The sequence below is a fragment of the Carlito syrichta genome, unplaced genomic scaffold (assembly GCF_000164805.1).
Source record: "Carlito syrichta isolate Samal-C Ts95f unplaced genomic scaffold, Tarsius_syrichta-2.0.1 Scaffold302779, whole genome shotgun sequence".
NCBI classification, from domain to species: Eukaryota; Metazoa; Chordata; class Mammalia; order Primates; family Tarsiidae; genus Carlito; species Carlito syrichta.
In genome coordinates, this window is record NW_007246875.1 from 60,691 (window position 1) to 78,769 (window position 18,079).

The 18,079-nt window shown below is 44.7% G+C and overlaps 1 protein-coding gene across 1 annotated transcript; it reads right to left on the reverse strand.

The window, feature by feature from the left end:
• Window positions 1-208: 208 nt before the first annotated feature.
• Window positions 209-12,157, reverse strand: TMEM225B (transmembrane protein 225B). The gene is made up of 5 exons (XM_021711871.1): window positions 12,031-12,157; window positions 10,677-10,928; window positions 8,656-8,802; window positions 7,763-7,900; window positions 209-437 (listed from the first exon to the last, which is right to left on the reverse strand). The coding sequence occupies exons 1-5, from the start codon at window positions 12,155-12,157 to the stop codon at window positions 268-270; spliced, it is 834 nt and encodes a 277-aa protein (XP_021567546.1). The 3' UTR covers window positions 209-267.
• Between the last annotated feature and the right edge of the window lie 5,922 nt (window positions 12,158-18,079).

Below are 18,079 nucleotides of genomic sequence, written 5' to 3' on the forward strand. Positions count from 1 at the left end.
AGGTGTGGATTAACAGAGTGGCCCTTCTTTTATTGAAAACACGTGCAAAAAATGTCACGCAGGAAGACCAGAAGTGTTTAAAGAATGTTTAACAAATTTCAAATACAAGCAAGATAGAATCACTGTGAGTATGGGGAAGTGGGAGGCTGATTGGACACACAAGAAGCTCTCAACAGCAGCAGACACCAGCAGAGAAAAGGGAGCTATGCACACCTACATGCATGCACTCACGCAGCTTGAAAACAGGTGGAAAGGTGATGTCCTGGGCTAGATAACTATTTCTTCTGTCAGCAATGTCTTCTTTTGTGCTGAGTTCAGTTCTCCCAAACTCTCCAGATTATCCAAGTGCAGGCTCTCCTGCCCATCCTCAGTTTTCTGGGAAATGGATAACAAACGGCAGCCAGGGCAGGCTGTTTCTTGAGAGAGGCAGATGGCACCTAGATAACAGCAAAGATTTGGGTCAGGTCAGAGAGGGTGGGTGTCTAGCATGCTTTGGTGTTTTGCAAATTGCATCTCTTTAAAAAAAATAAATAAAACTGCATGTGAGCAATAGTTTTTATTATATTTATTTTAAATAATGTGAAATTAATTTACATTTCTTCAACAGCTTTTTAAAAATAATTTGACTTTTTTTCTAAAATGTATAGAATATTATACATTTGGTCATGAGAAAGCTCTTGGATTCTTTCTGATAGGGATATGCACCATCCATCTATTGCAACTGATAGATTTTTAAGTCTAGATTTACAAAAAAGCCAAGTGGAGAATGATACTCACATTACAAAAGTAGTCAAACTAGAGACCTGTTAAATATCTTGCTCTTGTTATGCTTTTACAATATCTTGTGATTTATCAAAATGTGATTTACCAACTACATTTTTCTGAACCATATATGTGTGTGTATATAGGTATATGTAGATAGATACTATACTGTGTTTCACTATACCATCATAATTAAATAGTAAAGAAAAGCAAAAAGAGATAGACAGAGAGAAAGAGAATGTCCAGCTCCATGTCCTGGAGGTCAGGAACTTCCTCACTAACTTGAGTCCCTCTGGCTCTGAACCTATCCTCCCTCATTCTCCCTTCCAACCTAGGGTATTACAGAGAGACAAGAGAAAACAGGATGCATCAAAGAACAAGGAATACAAATAGATGGATAAAATCTCAGAGTCATGGCTAGCACTAGAAGGCATGTCAGCAATCACCTCGCCCATAAATAAATGAGGAAAACAAGGGTGTAGAGAGAGAAAGGTCCAACATAAAGCCAAGCCTCGTGATGCCCAACTCAAGATCCTCAGTAAAGCAAAAGAAAGGAAAAAGACAACTGATGTTCATAAGAACAAATGGAGCTATCTTAAGTGAATTATAAATGCTGTGTTAAGGTTAAGACTATGATAAAAGACAACTTCTATTTTCAGCATTATATCAGACTAGACACTCTCCCACTAAAAATAGCAAAATTCTAAATAAAACATGAAGGCTTTCAAAAGCTCATGTAAAAAGAGAATTAACAGATAAAAGTAAAAAAACATAACTTTCATTCCTCAATATAATCTCCACCAAGTTCAGGACACTTTTGTAAGCAATGATCAGTCACGTAGTCCATCCCTATAGAACTGAAGGTCCTGGAAATTTAATCATGCCAATGCAGTACTTTTTACATTATTAACTAAGTAAAAATGGTGCTCTTTACGGATTTATTTTAGATTAGGAAACAAACGAAGGAGTCAAAGTCAGGACTGCAGGATGGATGCCTAAGGACTTCCCATTAAAACACAAAAAGTTGCCCTTGTTTGATGAGGGAATGAGTAGGAACATTAAGTGGTAGAGGAGAACTCTCTGGTGAGACTTTCCTGGGCATTTTTCTGCTAAAGCTTTGGTTATCTTTCTCAAAACCTTTTCAGAATCAGCAGATGTTATTGTTCTTCAGCCTTCCAGAAAGTCCGTAAGCAAAATGCCTTTGAGCATTCCAAAAAACTGTTGCCATGACCTTTGCACTTGGCCGGTCAACTTTTGCTTTGACTGGGCCATGCCCATCTCTTGGTGGCCATTCATTTTAATTGTCCTTTCTCTTCAGGATTATATTGTTAAGGCTGTGTTTCATCTCCTATTAACAATTCTTAAAGAAATGCTTTCAGGATCTTGATTCATTTGTTTAAAAATTTCATTGAAAGCTCTGCTCTTGGGCCAGGTGCAGTGGCTCAAGTCTATAATCCCAGCACTTTGAGAGGCCAAGGCTAGAGGATTGCCTGAGCCCAGGAGTTCAAGACCAGTCTGGGCAACTTGGTGAGACCTCGTCTCTACAACAAATCAAAAATTAGCCTGGCATGGTGGTACATGCCTGTAATTCCAGCTACTTGAAAGACAGAGGTGGAGAGATTGCCTGAGCCCAGTAGGTCGAGGCTACAGTGGCCATGAGCATGCCACTGCACTCCAGCCTGGGTGACAGAGTGAGAGACCAACTCAAAAAAAAAAACAAAAACAAAAAGAAATCGCTGCTCTTGTCTGCAGCTGATCTGGGCACAACAGCTTTGATATCCATCAAGTAGAAAGTTTGCTCATTTTAATTTTTCAGTCAAAATTGTGTAAGCTGAACCAGTTGAGAACCAGTCTATCATGTTGGCTATGATTTCTACTGTTAATCTTCATTCCTCTTCAGTGAGGGCACAAACAAGATTAATTTTTTCCTCACAAAGTAATGTAGATAGTCTGCCACTATGGGCTTCATCTCATCCCCCTCTCAAACCAAGTTTCCCATTTGTGAACTGTTAATTTCTGTGTGGTGTTGTCTGCATAAACTCTTAATAAAGCATCAGTGATTTCACTATTCTTCCACCCAAGATTCACCATAAATTTAATGTTTGTTCTTACTTCAATTTTAGCAGAATTATGTTGCTCTGATAGGGGCTCTTCTCAAACTAGAGCATGTCTCAGTGCCTAAACTACATCCTATCCAGATATATTATAACAAGTTAGTACCAGTTTGTCTTGCTGCAAAAATATTTTGAAACTCATGAATAGTTTTTTCATAATATACACTTTCCATGAACTTTGTGATGTCCCCTCATATTTCTTTAAAACTTATTTTTAAATGTATCACCAAGCTGACATCAAAATAAGATATTCTTAGAAGCCAAAACCAAAGTGAAAACAGGAATCTAGAGAGTTAAGCAAGCACACAATTAGCCTTCACCCTGGAGATATACACCCAACCCAGGTCACTTTGTTGGCCATTTAGGGCACAGAAAATAGGAGAAAAACCCCAAAGCCTGCTTAAGATGGGGAATCTAATGAGAGTCCTCCACATGAAATTGGAACCTCAAAGTTACCTGTATTGACTGACAATTAGTACACATACACTGGCTGTTATGTGAACCTGCAACTAAATTAATAATACCTATGTATTTTGTTTGTGATCTTAGGCTGGTTATAAACCCAAGCACCAGGCAGATGCAATTGCAAATCCTTTTGGGAGGAAACACTTTAAATCCAGATCTCAAAGATTTTCCACACATAAAATTCCAAAGAAAATGAATTCACAGTAAACACACACACACACACACACACACACACACACACACACACACACACACACACATAAAACATATAAACAAGGAAAGAAGACACGACAAGGAAGAGTCTATGGAAATAGCCAAGAACAGACTCACACCTGCAAATAATTCAGTCATTAAACTTAGAAGAAACAGAATAAAAATAAATGTTTCACGTGTCTATTAAAAATATATTTATAGAATGTATTATAAATATAAGGAAGAGGAAAGTATAAAATAATAAGATTCATGGGAAAGTATCATTTCTAGTTATGAAAATAGATTAATTAAAAGAAAAATGTCATGGATAGGTTAAATAGAAGAGCAGACACAGGTAAAAAGTGAATGGATAAAATAAAAGATACATCTAACTAAGTTATTCAGAATGCAACCCAGAAAGACAAAGAGATGGAAAATATGCAAGATAAATTAAGACACGCGGGATAATGTACCAAGATCTAACTGAAGTCCCACAAAGGAAAATAAAATGGGGAAAACATTAAAAGGTTCTAGAAATTCTGGAAGACACCACTCTTCAGATTAAGCTCACACATGAACCATAACACAAATATCCATACCCTACAAAATGCCAAAGAAAGTCTGAGAGAGGCCAGGAGCAGTGGCTCAGCCTGTAATTTCAGCACTTCGGGAGGCCAAGGTGAGAGGATTGCTTGAACTCGGGGATTCGAGACCAGCCTGGGCAACTTGGTGAGACCTCATCTCTACAATAAATCACAAAAACTAGCCGGGCGTAGTGGCATGCATCTGTAGTTCCAGTTACTTGGAAGGCTGAGACGGAAGGAACGCCTAAGCCCAGCAGGTCGAGGCTGCAGTGGTCATGAGCGTGCCGCTGCACTCCAGCCTGGACAACAAGAGTAAGACTTCAACTCGAAAAAAAAAAAAGAAAGAAAGAAAGTCTGAGAGAAAAGAAGAATGGCTTTTAAAAGAAAACCATTTGTACGGAGAGCAGATCTTTATCAACTGGAACTAGACAATAACTTCCTTAATATAATAAAGATTATCTACCTAAAATACAAACACCATACTTCATAATGAAACATCAAAAACATTCTCTTTACTATCACTACTTCTATTATCATTGTACCTGGAGATATAGCTATCTAGGGGGGAAAGTCTAGTAAAAAGATAAACGCATAAAAAGATTTTTTAAATCATTTTAAAAGACCAAGCACAGTGGCTCAGGCTTGTAATCCCAGCGCTTTGAGAGGGCAAAGAGGGAGAATCACTTGAGGCCAGGAATTCAAGACTAGCCTAAGCAAAATAGCAAGACCCCATCTCTACAAAGAATAAACATAAAATCATTAAAGATCTAAGGAAATAGGAAGAAAATACCTAAATTTTTCAATATTTTAAAAAATTCAGTTCTTCTTAAATTGGTCATAAATTTGGCAGAATGCTAAACAAATTTCAACAGACTTTTTTTTTTCTGTGAATGTCACAAGCTGATTCTTAGAGAGGAGAAGCCAAAAATAACTAAGATACCTCTGAAGAGGAAAAAGTGGGAGAATTTTTTTCCTACTAGATACCAAGATATATAATATCAAGATAATATAAAGCTACTATAATTATAAACATGTGGTTTACACACTAGAAAGATTTGTGGAATATACAAATTTGATTATTGACAGAAATAGCACTGCAAATCAGTACAGAAAGGATTGACTAAACAATAAATGGTATTATAACAACTGGATATTCATTTGGAAAACAAAATGAAAGCGATTTCTACTTCACACCATAAATCAATTCAATGTGGAGTAAAGGTTAAATTTAGAAAGCAAAACTAAAATATTTCAGAAGATAATCTAATGAAATAGCTTTAAGACCTCACCAAGAGAATATTTTCTAAATAATACACAAAAGATATAAACATTTAAAGGAAACAATCAATAAATTTAATTACAATAAAATTATGAATTTCTGTTCCTCAAAAGACAGCATAAAAGAAGAAAAAAGTCAAGTCATAAACTGGGTAAAGATATTTACAACACTCATACTAATAAAGGATTAATATCTAATAAGATAAAAAGGGCCAGATGCGGTGACTAACGCCTATAATCCCAGCACTTTGGGAGGCCAAGGTGAGAGGATTGCCTGAGCTCACAGGTTCGAGACCAGCCTGGGCAACTTGGTGAGACCTCATCTCTACAATAAATCAAAAGATTAGCCAGGCATGGTGGCACCTGTCTGTAGTTCCAGCTACTTGGAAGGCTGAAACAAAAGGATTACCTTAATCCAGCAAGTTGAGGCTGTGGTGGCGGTCAGCAAGCCACTGCACTGCAGCCTGGACGACAGAGTGACTCCAACTCAGTAAATAAATAAATAAACAAAATAAAGATGTCCTACAAATCAATTTGAAAAGAACCAAAAAAAAACAAACAAAATACTAAATAGCAACTCCTTAGAAGAAGAAACATAAATGGCCAATAAACATATGAAAATATGTTCACTCTCATTAATAATCAAAGAAAGACTATTAGTAGCATAAGATACCATCTTATACCAATTAAATTGGCAAAGTTAAACAGTCTGACAATTTCAAATGTCTAGAATAAGCAGGAACAACAGGAATTCTCTTGCCTTGCCAGTAGGAGCATAAATTGGTATAATCTCTTGGGAAACCTATTTGGCACCATCTAGAAAACTTTAAATTATACATAATCTTCTCAATCCAGCAATTCCTGTCCTAGGCATATATCCTAGAGAATATCCTGCAGAAATGCAGTAAGAGACAAGTACAAGAAAGTTCACAGCAGTGTCATTGGTGATAGAAAAAAAAAACCTGGAAACTGTCCAACATCCATTGACAAGAAACTAAATAAACTGTAGAATATTTGTACAAGTAAATACTTAACACCAATAAAAATGAGTGAACCTCAGTTACTCTTATTAACACAAAGGAATCTCAGAAAATTATAATGTTGACCAAACATAGCAAGATCCAGAAGAATAAAGTACAATTATATTTATATGAAGTTTTGAAGAATGCAGAGCTAAATATATTATTTAAGAATTTACAATGGGAAGCCCAAACTTCATCTGTACAATGACCTCTTGTGTACCTAACCCTGAATTGTACCCTACATCTTTAAAATTAAACACACACACACACACACACACACACACACACACACACACACACACACACACACACACACGTGCAGCAAATATGATTAGCATAAACTACAGAATAATTGGTTCTGGAGGGAGAAAAAAGGATGAGATCAGGAAGAGCCAGTGGGGAGGGGATGCTTTGAAGATACAGTTTTGTTGCTCCACCATATTTCATTAAGTTTGAGAAGTTAATTTTTTTTCACATTTTAACATCTATGCAATCAGGCTGTGTCTTGCAAACTATAGTAGCTTAAAATTATTCTTTGCATCAATTTTTCTTTCTCAGTGCTGCATAAAGTAATGACGTGACTTACAAACAATGAATTTGATGAAATATGGCTAGTTCTTAAATTATATGTTAGAAATATGGGTGTACAATTTATTTTTATCTACTCATATCTTTTTTATTACTTATTTATTTATTTTTGAGTTGGAGTCTCACTCCCTTGCCCAGGCTGGAGTGTAGTGGCACGTTCACAGCCACTGCAGCATTGACCTGCTGGGCTCAGGCGATCCTTCCGTCTCAGCCTTCCAAGGAGTGGAAAGTACAGGTGTGCACTACCATGCCCGGCTAATTTTTTGATTTATTGCAGAGATGAGGTCTCGCCAAGTTGCCCAGGCTGTTCTCGAACCCATGGGCTCAGGCAATCCCCTCACCTTGTCCTTCCAAAGTGCTGGAAATACAGGCTTGAGTCACTGCACCCAGCTACTCATATCTTTTAGATATAAATATTATTTTATATATTCAATGTATAATAAAATTGAGTTACAATGGAATATGATCATTGATCGTGAGTCAATTTAATATGGCAGGGAGAGAATTAGGAGTAGGAACAAAATCAGATAGGATTAAGGATTTAGATGGTGGTGATGTTTAAAGATAAACAAGGTAGTGTGAGAAAAGAGATCATAGATTCCAACTTTATTTCGCTATAATCAATTAAATAGCCATGTGATACTAGTGGTTGCAGTTTGGAACAGTGCAACTCTAGAGAATCCATGGGGAGGCCTCATTAAGAAAAGCTCTTAAATCCAGAGGGCAAGAAGAGGGACACTAGCCCCTGGACACTCACCAACCACTATGAACAGAAGAATGTCAAAGCCCAGGACGTAGTAAGGCCATTGCACAGAGAACTGCAGGGAGTTGGACTTCATCCTCAGATCCTGGATCTCCAGAGCATGCAGCATCAAGGCCAGGAAGGTACAGGCCCCTGCGGGGTCACAGGAAGATACTCTCACTCTCCTCCCATGCTTCCCGCCTTCCTCACACTTAATCAGAGAGAACTGTATGGCTGACAGCCAGACGGCCATGTAGCTCTCGCTTGAAGGCTCCTCTATCCTGCCTGTACCCCTTAGACTCTCCGAAACTCCCACCCCACATGCTGTCTCTCGCTCCAACTCATCTCAAAACCCATATGCCTCACCTCCCAGGGGCCCCATCAGCAGAAATCCAATTCCCGACACCCTCTGCATCTGTGCCCTTGACTCACTTCAGGTTGAGCCCTATGGGTGGCACCTGATTTTCCCACTGTATATGTTCTACCTCCTCCATTTGTCTGGGAGCCTCCCAGGGTGGGATCTGGGTCACCCTTCAAAAATGTCAAAAGGTTCCAAAGGGCAGAGATGGTTTCTCCCATTCAGTCATCCAAGAAATATTTATACTTCATTTACATTTTATATTTCAATTATAATTCTATGCCAGATTCTATGATAGTGACTGGGTTAGATAGTTCATGGTTTAAAAGACCTCCCAGACAAATGACCCTAGGCCAACATGGTCAGGGCTAGTGAGCTGGAAAGGTAGAGTATTGGAAAGCCTCAAGGAAAAGGGATCATAATTCTGAAGGGACAGGTGTGGGAGTAGGGCCTTAAAAATTATGCCTCTCTTGACGTCACAGAGACCAACCACCCCACTTCTGCCTCCCCAGGCCCCAGTAGAGGACAGGGACTGCGAGCTGTTCCACACCTGTGAGGCAGCTTGTGAAGGCTGACATAAAATATTGCTTCCGGGTCCTTGGGAAGAGCTCAAATGCAAAGGACACCATGAAGAGGGTGGTGAAGAAAGCCAAGATGGTTGCAAAGAGCAAGAAAGCTCGACCAAGGAGAATGTAACCTGCAGGGGAGAGAAAGCTAGGGCTGAAGCTGGAAACCCCGCCCCACAAAAGGCAGGGCCCCAGAACCTCCACCCACCTCAGGTCCCCAAGCATGGCCTTGGAACTGAGGTTGTGATCCGCTTGCCTCCAAGAATGCTCTGGCCTCACCATTTTGTTCCCAATGACATAGAATTGTATGAAAAAATAATAATAAGATTGACAATGTCAGAGACTGAAATCATTAATCAATTCTTAACAAATATTATTATGTGAATCTGGTTGTATCGAATCACATGGGGAAATCATGTCTCATCCATTAGGGAAAACTGGTTTTAATAAACAACATAAAATCACACTCTTGTGATAAAATGTGCTGCATAAGCAAATGTGAAGAATCGCATCTTCACATTTACACTGAAATAATTCATCCGTGGAAAATCAGAGCTTTATGAGGTCAAAATGTTCTGAACTCTGACAGAACCCCCATACCCTTATTTAATTTTCTTGATTAACAGGTGTAGTGAAGCCGGGCTCGGTGGCTCAGCCTGTAATCCTGCGCCTTTGGGAGGCTGAGGTGAGTGGATTGCCCAAGCCCGTGGGTTCAAGACCTGCCTGGGCCAGTGAGACCTCATCTCTACAATAAAATCAAAAATTTAGCCAGGCGTGGTAGCACACGCCAGTAATTCCGGCTATTCGGAAGGTTGAGGCGGCAGGATAGCCGGAGCCCAGCAGGTCGAGGCTGCGGTGGCCGGGAGTGGCCACTGCACTCCAGTCTGGGAGCCAGAGTGAGACTCCAACTCAAAAAAAAAATAAGTGTAGTGAAACAGACCAAAATTAGCAAAGCTGGAGTCTGGTAGCAAGGTGATTTATTCTCCAACTGTTGGCATGGTACAGACCCCTTTTAAAATATGTTTGTATTCACTCCTGAATATGCAGAGATGGCCTGCTAGGGCTGGACAAAGAGGCAAAAGTGTTACTAACGACCCAAATTCTCCAGAATCTTGGCTTAAACCAGTAGTTCTCAGCCAGGGGCAATTTACCCTTCAAATAGTTGACAAAGCCTAGAGATAATTTTGGTTGTCACATCTAAGGGGTGGGGGGTTGCTACAGGCATCTAGTGGGTAAGAGGGGTGGGGGTGCTATTTTCCATCCTGTAGGAAACTGGAGAGCCCCCCCAACAAGCAGCATCCAGCCCAAAATGTCAGTAGCACCAAGGTTGAGGAAGCTCGGATCAAAGAGTCACACAGACTGGCCCATCTTCCCCAAGGTAGCTTCTTCTGTTACCCAGAGATGGCCCCTACCTCTTCCTGGGCTACAATTTTTCCAAAAAGGACATCCTAAGACCTTCGCAAGCTCCTTGTAAACATGTCTCAAGAGCCTTCACAGTCCTCTGAACTCACATATGTGTGTGCATTCCCTTTAAATGTGCTTCTCGGGCCTGAGCACATTAGCTACAGAGCTGTTACTATAGCTGGCCAGGTGTGTGGCCAAGAGGTCGAGTGGGGGCTGAAATCCAGCCCATGCTCTGCCAACCATGCTGTCCCCCTGTTGGAGCTTATCCGCCCAAAAGGGTGGACGAGCCAGCAACAGCCCTGAGAGCTGGTTCCATCTCACAGAGCAGGGCAAGACCTCCTCCCTGCTCCTAGGTAGAGCACCCCTACTTACAAATGAACATTGTTGCTGGTATATCTGCTCCTGCTCCCGTGGTCAACCTGACGTCATGAATCCCTTCCCAGCCTTTTACTTTTCTCTAACCCAAGAAAGTGGAGACTCAGAGGAAACGCCCTTATGGGCTTATTAAATTTTGTCCTCTGCCACCAACCAGTCCTGTCAACCCCAGCCCCCACCCTGGCCCCATTACCCTCTCCCCCACCCCACCCCCGTCCCTCCTTACTGGATAAGGGTCGAGGCTTCCAGCACCTGATGTGGAAACAGTTCTCAAACAGGCCACTGAAAAACTCTTCATGGGACTCCTCATCCCTAAGCCGCACCCAGAACGGAAAGACGGAGACAAGCAGGATGAGCAGGTAGCCCAGGGAGGTCAAGACTGGGGCTACAGCCCAGATGAATCCCTTCATGTCTTTGTCCTCTGAGGTCGGCGTCACCTGTGTAAGGGAAAAGTGGTGGCAGAGGTGGGACGTCAACCCTGTGGCACAGGGTGAAAGGGACAACAGCTGTGAAAAATAGCACTATGCAGGCAGGTACATGAGCCTCAGTTTCCTCCTGTGGTAAAGTGAGTAGGTTGGTCTGGGCCATTCCCGAGTCCTCTTCAGTTCTAAAGTTCTAACCTTTCAATTCTATTTAACAGCCACCCCGGTGGCCATCAGAAGGACATCCTGCCACCCTCTTTTGCAGCCAGCTCTTTGCCTTTTGAGATTGCAGAATGAGAACCAGAGGGAGATAGAAAGAGCAGAGCCGTGGGTATCCCTCCTCAGTGACCAGCCTTCTGACCACAGGAACCTGGAATTTAGATGGAGGGGGCTCATCTAGCCAGGAGGAGCCCTCTGCTGAGAAATGAGCAGATCATAGGCACACAGAAAGTTTTACAAAGAGTTTCAGTGCTTCATAGAGCCTCCTGCAGCCCTGGGTCCTCCTGAAAGATTCCTTTTCTGTGGAGTCCCATACCCAAACCCATCTTCCGCATCACTACCGTCTGGTTCACTGACATATCTTCTTTTGAATGAGCAGCTTCACCATGGTGGGTCAGTGCTGGCTACTGCAGCTTCACCATTTCCTAGCTGTGTAATCTCAGGGAACTTGCTGGAGCCCTCAGGACCTTGGCTTCCCCATTTGGAAAACGGAAGACATAACACTTGCCCAATAAGTCCACTGGGAGAAACAAATGAAACAAAACACAGCACACAGAACAATGCAACACAATGCCTAACACTCAGGTGCTTGGGGCAGGGGTGAAGGGCAGACTTCTTCTAAAGTTCGGATATCCCTGTGGGAGAAAGGGCTGGAAGCCACTTACAACTTTAGGGAAAATTCATTCAACAAGTGTTCTTTCCTCTCCGTCTGTGCTGAGTCTGGCAGCTCTGAGGAAGGAGCTCTTTCCCCCTGCTAATGAAGGAGGAGCAGAGGAGGTGGCTGGAGGCCTGGTGTGCTTCAGGGGGGGTTGTCCTGGCTGGAGGCCTCCGGGTAGCACTATGATGACCCTGGTTACCTGGCAGTGCAGAAGGAGTTATCAGGAAGTGAAACGAATATGTGACAAGAAAGGTGCCCTCCAACAACAGCCAGTGCCAGACCTGGGGACTTCTGCCTGTGCAGAACTGTGTTTGGCAGCGCCAAGGTTTTCATGGTAGCACAGAAGACAAGGCTGTCATTGGCATGAGGGTGCTTCTCTCCCCTTCCCCTGCACCCCGTGCCAACCATGCTCAGTGCCAAGCACTGGGCCCTCTCCACAGTCCCAATGTGGACCCTCACTGCAGCCAAAGGAGGGGCATCTCTGAGAACTACTGATCACTATGGCCAAACAAGCCTAATGATGGAGGACAGAGATGTGGGTCCTCTCCTGCAAATATGCTGGTTAAAAATGGGTAAGCAGTGCTCCTCTTAGAAGCTGTCAGAGTGCCAGCTTCTACTTTCTCCTCCTTTCCTGCCATTCTGTTCTTCCCCTCTGAAAAACTGTGTCCTTTCCTCTCTCTAAATCTCCCCTTTTCATCTTCCATCTACTCTCTAGGTCTACTGACAAGTCTCTTCTACCTTAGAGCCTCAGTTTCCTTCTCTCTAAAATGATGAAGTCAGTTGGACCAGAGAGCACTGAGGAACCCTTCTAGCTCTAGAACTCATCAGGAAGGAGTCACAGATGCATCCTGACCCCTGTCCTCTATCAGAGACTATCCTCGGATAGTTGGCACCTCTTCCCGCCCATCCTCCCCCAACCTCAGCCTGTCAAGAAGTGACCTCGGTGTCTTCCTCATTTCTGTCATTCTCTCCTTCACCCAAACTCTAGCCTTGAGCTAAAACTCTCCCTCTCCTCCACACTTCCATCTCACCAACCTTCCTCGTTCTCTCAGTTTTCCTTTCATAATGTTCCCCCAAGCATCCATCCTTCCTATTCCCACGCCACCACGTCTCCCTCCACATCTGAACACCACAGCCATCCCTAAACCCTGCCAGTTTTCTCATCTGGTTTCCTCCCTGGGGTGTCCTCTCTACTCCTCTAATACTTCCCCTGAAAAATGCAGCTTGGGCCCATTCACTGCACACAGCCCTCCCAGCCACTAGCCGTCACCCCATTCCCTCAGCAAAAACTCACTGCGCACTTAGCAGTCGCCACCTGCCCAGCGTAGGCCAACGGTGGGGATTAAGAGAAGAAAAAAGGCAGGAACTCGGAGACACTCAGTAACTACTAAGAGGAGAGACCACATAAACATGTCTCATGACACAGACACAACACTTTCCTCTCCCCAGCCTCAGGTTCCTGTGGGGCCGGGCATACCCCAGGTCACTACCCCCGTCTGTCTTGCCACCCCCCACTACTGCCTGGCCACTCTCCAGTGATGAGAATAAGGATCTTGTCCTCCCTTCCCAGGGCACTGGGAAGGACCCTGCATGAAACAGCCCTTAAAGCTAGTACTAGACAAAGGTGCCTCCATAGATACGAAATTTAAGATCTGCACTGATACAGGCCAGATTCAAGGATTATAGACATTTTAAAATAAAGAGGGATTTGTAGATCCCTTTGTACTGATGAAGAAAAGGAAAGCTGGAGAGACAGACAGGTGAAGGATCCCACAGCCAGGCAATGCCGGGAAAGGGACCAGAATCCCACATTGCTGCCACATCAGCCTAACCCACTACAAGTAGCCAGCAGTTTCAGTTCAGTGATTCCCAAATCTGGATTTCCAAGGAGTCAGCGAATTTTTTCTCATAAGTATGTGCATGTGCATGTGCAAGAAAGGGAGAGAGAATGGGGGAACATAAGATCACCAATTTTCTATTTTGTCAAGGGTATTCAAAACAAAATAACTGTTATCTGTTATCACTAGCTTGAGTTATTTTTCAATTTTTTTTCTTTTCTTTTCTTTTTTTTTTTTTTTTTTGAGTTGGAGTCTCACTCTGTAGCCCAGGCCGGAGTGCAGTGGCACTCTCATGGCCACCACGGCCTCAACCTCTTGGGCTCAGGTGATCCTTCCACCTAAGCCTTCCAAGTAGCGGGAATTACAGGCACACGCCACCACGCCCAGTTAATTTTTTATTTTATTGTAGAGATGAGTTCTTGCCAAGTTGCCCAGGCTGGTCTCGAACCTGTGGGCTCAAGCAATCTTCTCCCCTCAGCCTCTCAAAGTGCTGGGATTATAGGCATGAGCCACCGCGCCTGGCCTTTTTCAATTTGTAAAAGAACCTATAACAGAGGGAATTGAAGAGCTGTATGCTCCGTGGTGCCTAGACCAGCTTCTGGGGACCACTGGCTTGGCTGGAGGTTCCTGGATTCCGAGGCCCCTGCAATTGCCTGACCTGTGACCTGGCCTCCCAGTCCGTGTGCTCCTTCCCCACTGTTCCCTCAGTAATGTGACAACTTGTGTTGCAAACTGACCAAGGGGTGATCAGAGGTTCCTTCCTGCTGACAACCCTCCTCTGCCCCTCTGCAGCTCCAAAGCCCAGGGACCTTTTCAAGACCCAAGATGGGTTCTCACCTGGCCATCCGCCCCCCCCCATCCAGCCCCACAGGTCCCCCGACCCTCAGGTGATATTTGCCAGGGTCAGGTAATATTTGCCAGGGTAGGGGGTCTTCTCCACATCCTCTCCCCTCCCAATCTGTGGGGCCACCTCGTTCTCCCCCCCTTGCCCCCTCCCCCCCGTCCCCTCCCCTCCCTACTGGTCTTCCCTCCTTCTACCTGGGGCTCAGTCTCCAAGGCTGAGCTTCCCTCCTTGGACCCTGACTGCGCCCCTTCAGACCCAGTCCCGGGGCTTCCGATGGCGATGGCCCCGGCGGAGAAGCTGCCGCGTCCCCGGCAAGGTCCGCCGAGCCGGGTCCCAGGCTGCTGAGCTCCGTCCTCCCTACAACCGTCCGTCCTGCGGCTCACCCGGCGGGTGCGCGGGGTGGCCTGGCCTTAGCGTTTGTCGGCGGTACTGGCCTCGCTCGCAGGAGGGTGGGGGCGGAGTAATCGGGAGTCGGGCGGATCTGATTTCGAATTCCTGCTCTGCCATGACCAGCAGTGTGAATTTGAGTACGTTACCTCTCGTTTCTGGGTCTCAGCTTTCTCATCTGTAAAACTCTCATTCCTGGGTCTCAACTTTCTCATCTGTAAAACGGGAATAATAAAAAGTAACTCTTCCTGTTGGGTTGCTGAAAGGGTCCAATGATAAGCCTGAAAAAGTTCCCCGCACGTATATAGCGCTTTTATTTTTATTTTTATTTTTTTTTTAGAGTTGGAGTCTCACTGTGTTGCCCAGACTGGAGTGCAGTGGCCGCTCCCGGCCACCGCAGCCTCGACCTGCTGAGCTCCGGAGATCCTTCCGCCTCAGCCTTCCAAGTAGCCAGAATTATAGGCATGCGCTACCACGCCCAGCTAAGTTTTTGATTTATTGTAGAGATGAGGTCTCGCCTGCCCAGGCGTGTCTCGAACCCGCGGGCTCAGGCAATCCACTCACCTCAGCTTCCCAAAGGCGCGGGATTACAGGCTGAGCCACCGAGCCGGCTGATAGCACTAATTAAGCAGTAGCTCAAACCTAGAGCCCTGAAGAAGCCAGAGTCTCTCTGACTCCCCAGGACACCGTCATGTCACTCTCCTTCCCAGACCCTGGATTACCCTCGCCCACCCCACCCCTACTTTGAGCTGGATAAACCACTAGTCCCCCTTGTTCTGATTCTCCTCACCAGGGAAATGCATTTACAGCTTCTAAGTTTTTCAAAAGCCAGGCTGTGGCTGGCACCTCCTTACACTTCTCCACTAGCCAACACATATTGGAAGAAGACCCCAGGAAGGGATGAGAGCAGTGGATGGGGAATTTATTGAATCACCTATCACATCTGAAGCACATGACAGGCCCTTGTCCTACTCGGGACTCTATTTGCCATGATGTTCAGACCCAATTTGTAAGCACTTAGGTGCAACAGAGAGGGCCTCTGTTGACCTCAGCTGGGGGCTGAGAGGACCGGAACTAGGCCCAGAGGGGCCCTGCAGTCCTCCTGCCTTCCCTGATCTCAGAGAAACGGCTTTGAAGTTCTCCACACTTCAGGTTTCATTCTCCAGGTGGAAGGGGAAATAGTTACCAACGACTTCCAAACCCACATTCTCACATTTAGGGAAAAAGAAAGCTTTCCACATCCCCACTTAGTTCAAAATTTCCCAGAGACGTATTCTGATTGGTCCAGCTGAGGACACATGTTCATTCCACTCTGGCCAAAGGAGGTGAGGAATAATCTGTACCCCACAGTAACCAGGCAGGTAAGGTCATCTAAGAAGCCAACTACTAATCTAGAGCAGGGTGAGGAGAGCTTTCTTAGGGTATGGTGCTCTCCGAAGAAGGGAGAAGTCATGGCAGACCATGACAGCATTTTCAAAAACACTATTTTATATAATGCTTTTATACACAGCAATTCCAAAAGACAAGCATTATTATCCCCATACCACAGATGAAGAAGCAGAGTCTCGTTTAAGAACTCGTCCAAAAGATTATCAGTGGTTGATAAAATCATTAGACTGCAGAGGAATAGACTTCACATGCAGCTAGTTTATTATCCTCGCAAGTCACTAGAGCACAGGGAGTGCCCCTCACCCAGAGGAGCCCAAGGCCATGTACGAGACATGATTAGGGACTGCCAGGTCAGCCCAACCTGGGCATTTTAGAATGTGTGCATAAGTTTAGGTCACATCCTCCTTGGGAAGCAGTTCACATATTCCCAGGTCTAGGGAAGGACAGGCAAGAGGGAACTGCCTACTGGAGTGCCCATGAGTTGAGGCTAGAGACATCAAAGTTCTGACCTCCTCTGGCTCTGTGCTTCCTTGGTCCAGAGCTCTGAAGGGAAGGGAAAACTCAATTTGCTTAAACCATAGTTTTACTGAGTAACAGAACTGGGAGATTCGCAGGTGCCTGCTCCTGGGAATGCCAGCTCACTGCCCTCAGGGCAATCCATCTGAAAGCTACCCCAACTCCTTCCACCCAGCCTGAACATCCTCTCCCTCCCCTGCCACTGGCCTCTGATGCTTTCCAAACTCCCAGGCTAGCCCTCAGTGACTAATCCCAGATCTCATTTGGTCTCTCAGCACCCAGGAAGAGTTGATGTCCTCTGTTGTATCGATTTTCAGCCTTGGTTGCACATTTAGAATCACCTAGGAGCTTATAAAATCACAATCTCCAGACCATGCCCCACACCAAGTTACATAGAATCTCTAAGACTGGGGCTGAGGCATCAAAGCTTTTAAAGCTCCCCAGGTGATTCTAACATGCAACCTACGTGGAGAATTACTGCTCTATTGTAGCCAGGAAGCAATAGGGGATGTAGTTAGCCTTTGGGGTCATTATGGGTTTGGATGACCAACTGTACTGTTTTACCCCAAATATGAGACTTTGGGTACTAAGATCTAGAAAGTCCTGGCAAACTGGGATGAGTTGGTCATCCTCATGTTCCCTGACTACTCTAACAGCTTAGTGTCCTAGTAATACATGCATCCAAAGAACCAGAGCTCCCACTTGAGGGCTTTTGCTAGTGTTGGACACTCTGTTTCCTGTTTCTAGTTCTACAGACACCTCTGCCCTTGGGCCTGGCATGTGTCACTGCACACTACTATCTTTCTCTGCCAGTCAGAATCCTGCCCAGGCTGCATGCCCAACTCCTCAAGGCCACCTCATCCCTGAAGCTTCACAGACTCCACAGAAGGAAAGGGCTGTTTCTGTGGCATCAGGAGCTGGGAGGGACTTGAGTGAGTAGCGTAAGTGGGCACCCTTGCTCAGAGCTCAGCCCTGGCTCCACAGAGAGCAATCCACACCCAGGACTTTCAGATGACAGGGTAGAGGAAACCTGATCCTTATTTTGTTCTTACGTAGAGTGTTGCCAATTACCTACAGGAATGACAGGGGAAGGAAGGTGAAAGCACGAGGAGAGGAGAGTGCAGCCAAACTAGAGACTTTGGTGGTAAATGGACACATGCAACAGCCACCCACTGAACACCTGTTGTGCATCCAGCACAAGCCCAGCCACAGAGGGAGGTAACTTTCTTTTTTTTTTTTTGAGTTAGAGTCTCACTCTGTCACCCAGACTGGAGTGCAGTGGCCGCTCTTGGCCACCACAGCCTCGACCTGCTGGGCTCCAGCGATCCTTCCACCTCAGCCTTCCAAGTAGCTGGA

Coding starts and splice junctions, on each gene's coding strand:
- TMEM225B (XM_021711871.1), bottom strand. CDS start 12,157: ATGGTTGGCACGGGGTGCAGGGGAAGGGGAGAGAAGCACCCTCATGCC. Junction 7,901..8,655: donor CTTCACAAGCTGCCTCACAG/GTGTGGAACAGC, acceptor GTGACCCCGCAG/GGGCCTGTACCTTCCTGGCC. Junction 438..7,762: donor TCTTCTGTTCATAGTGGTTG/GTGAGTGTCCAG, acceptor GCTGTTATCTAG/GTGCCATCTGCCTCTCTCAA.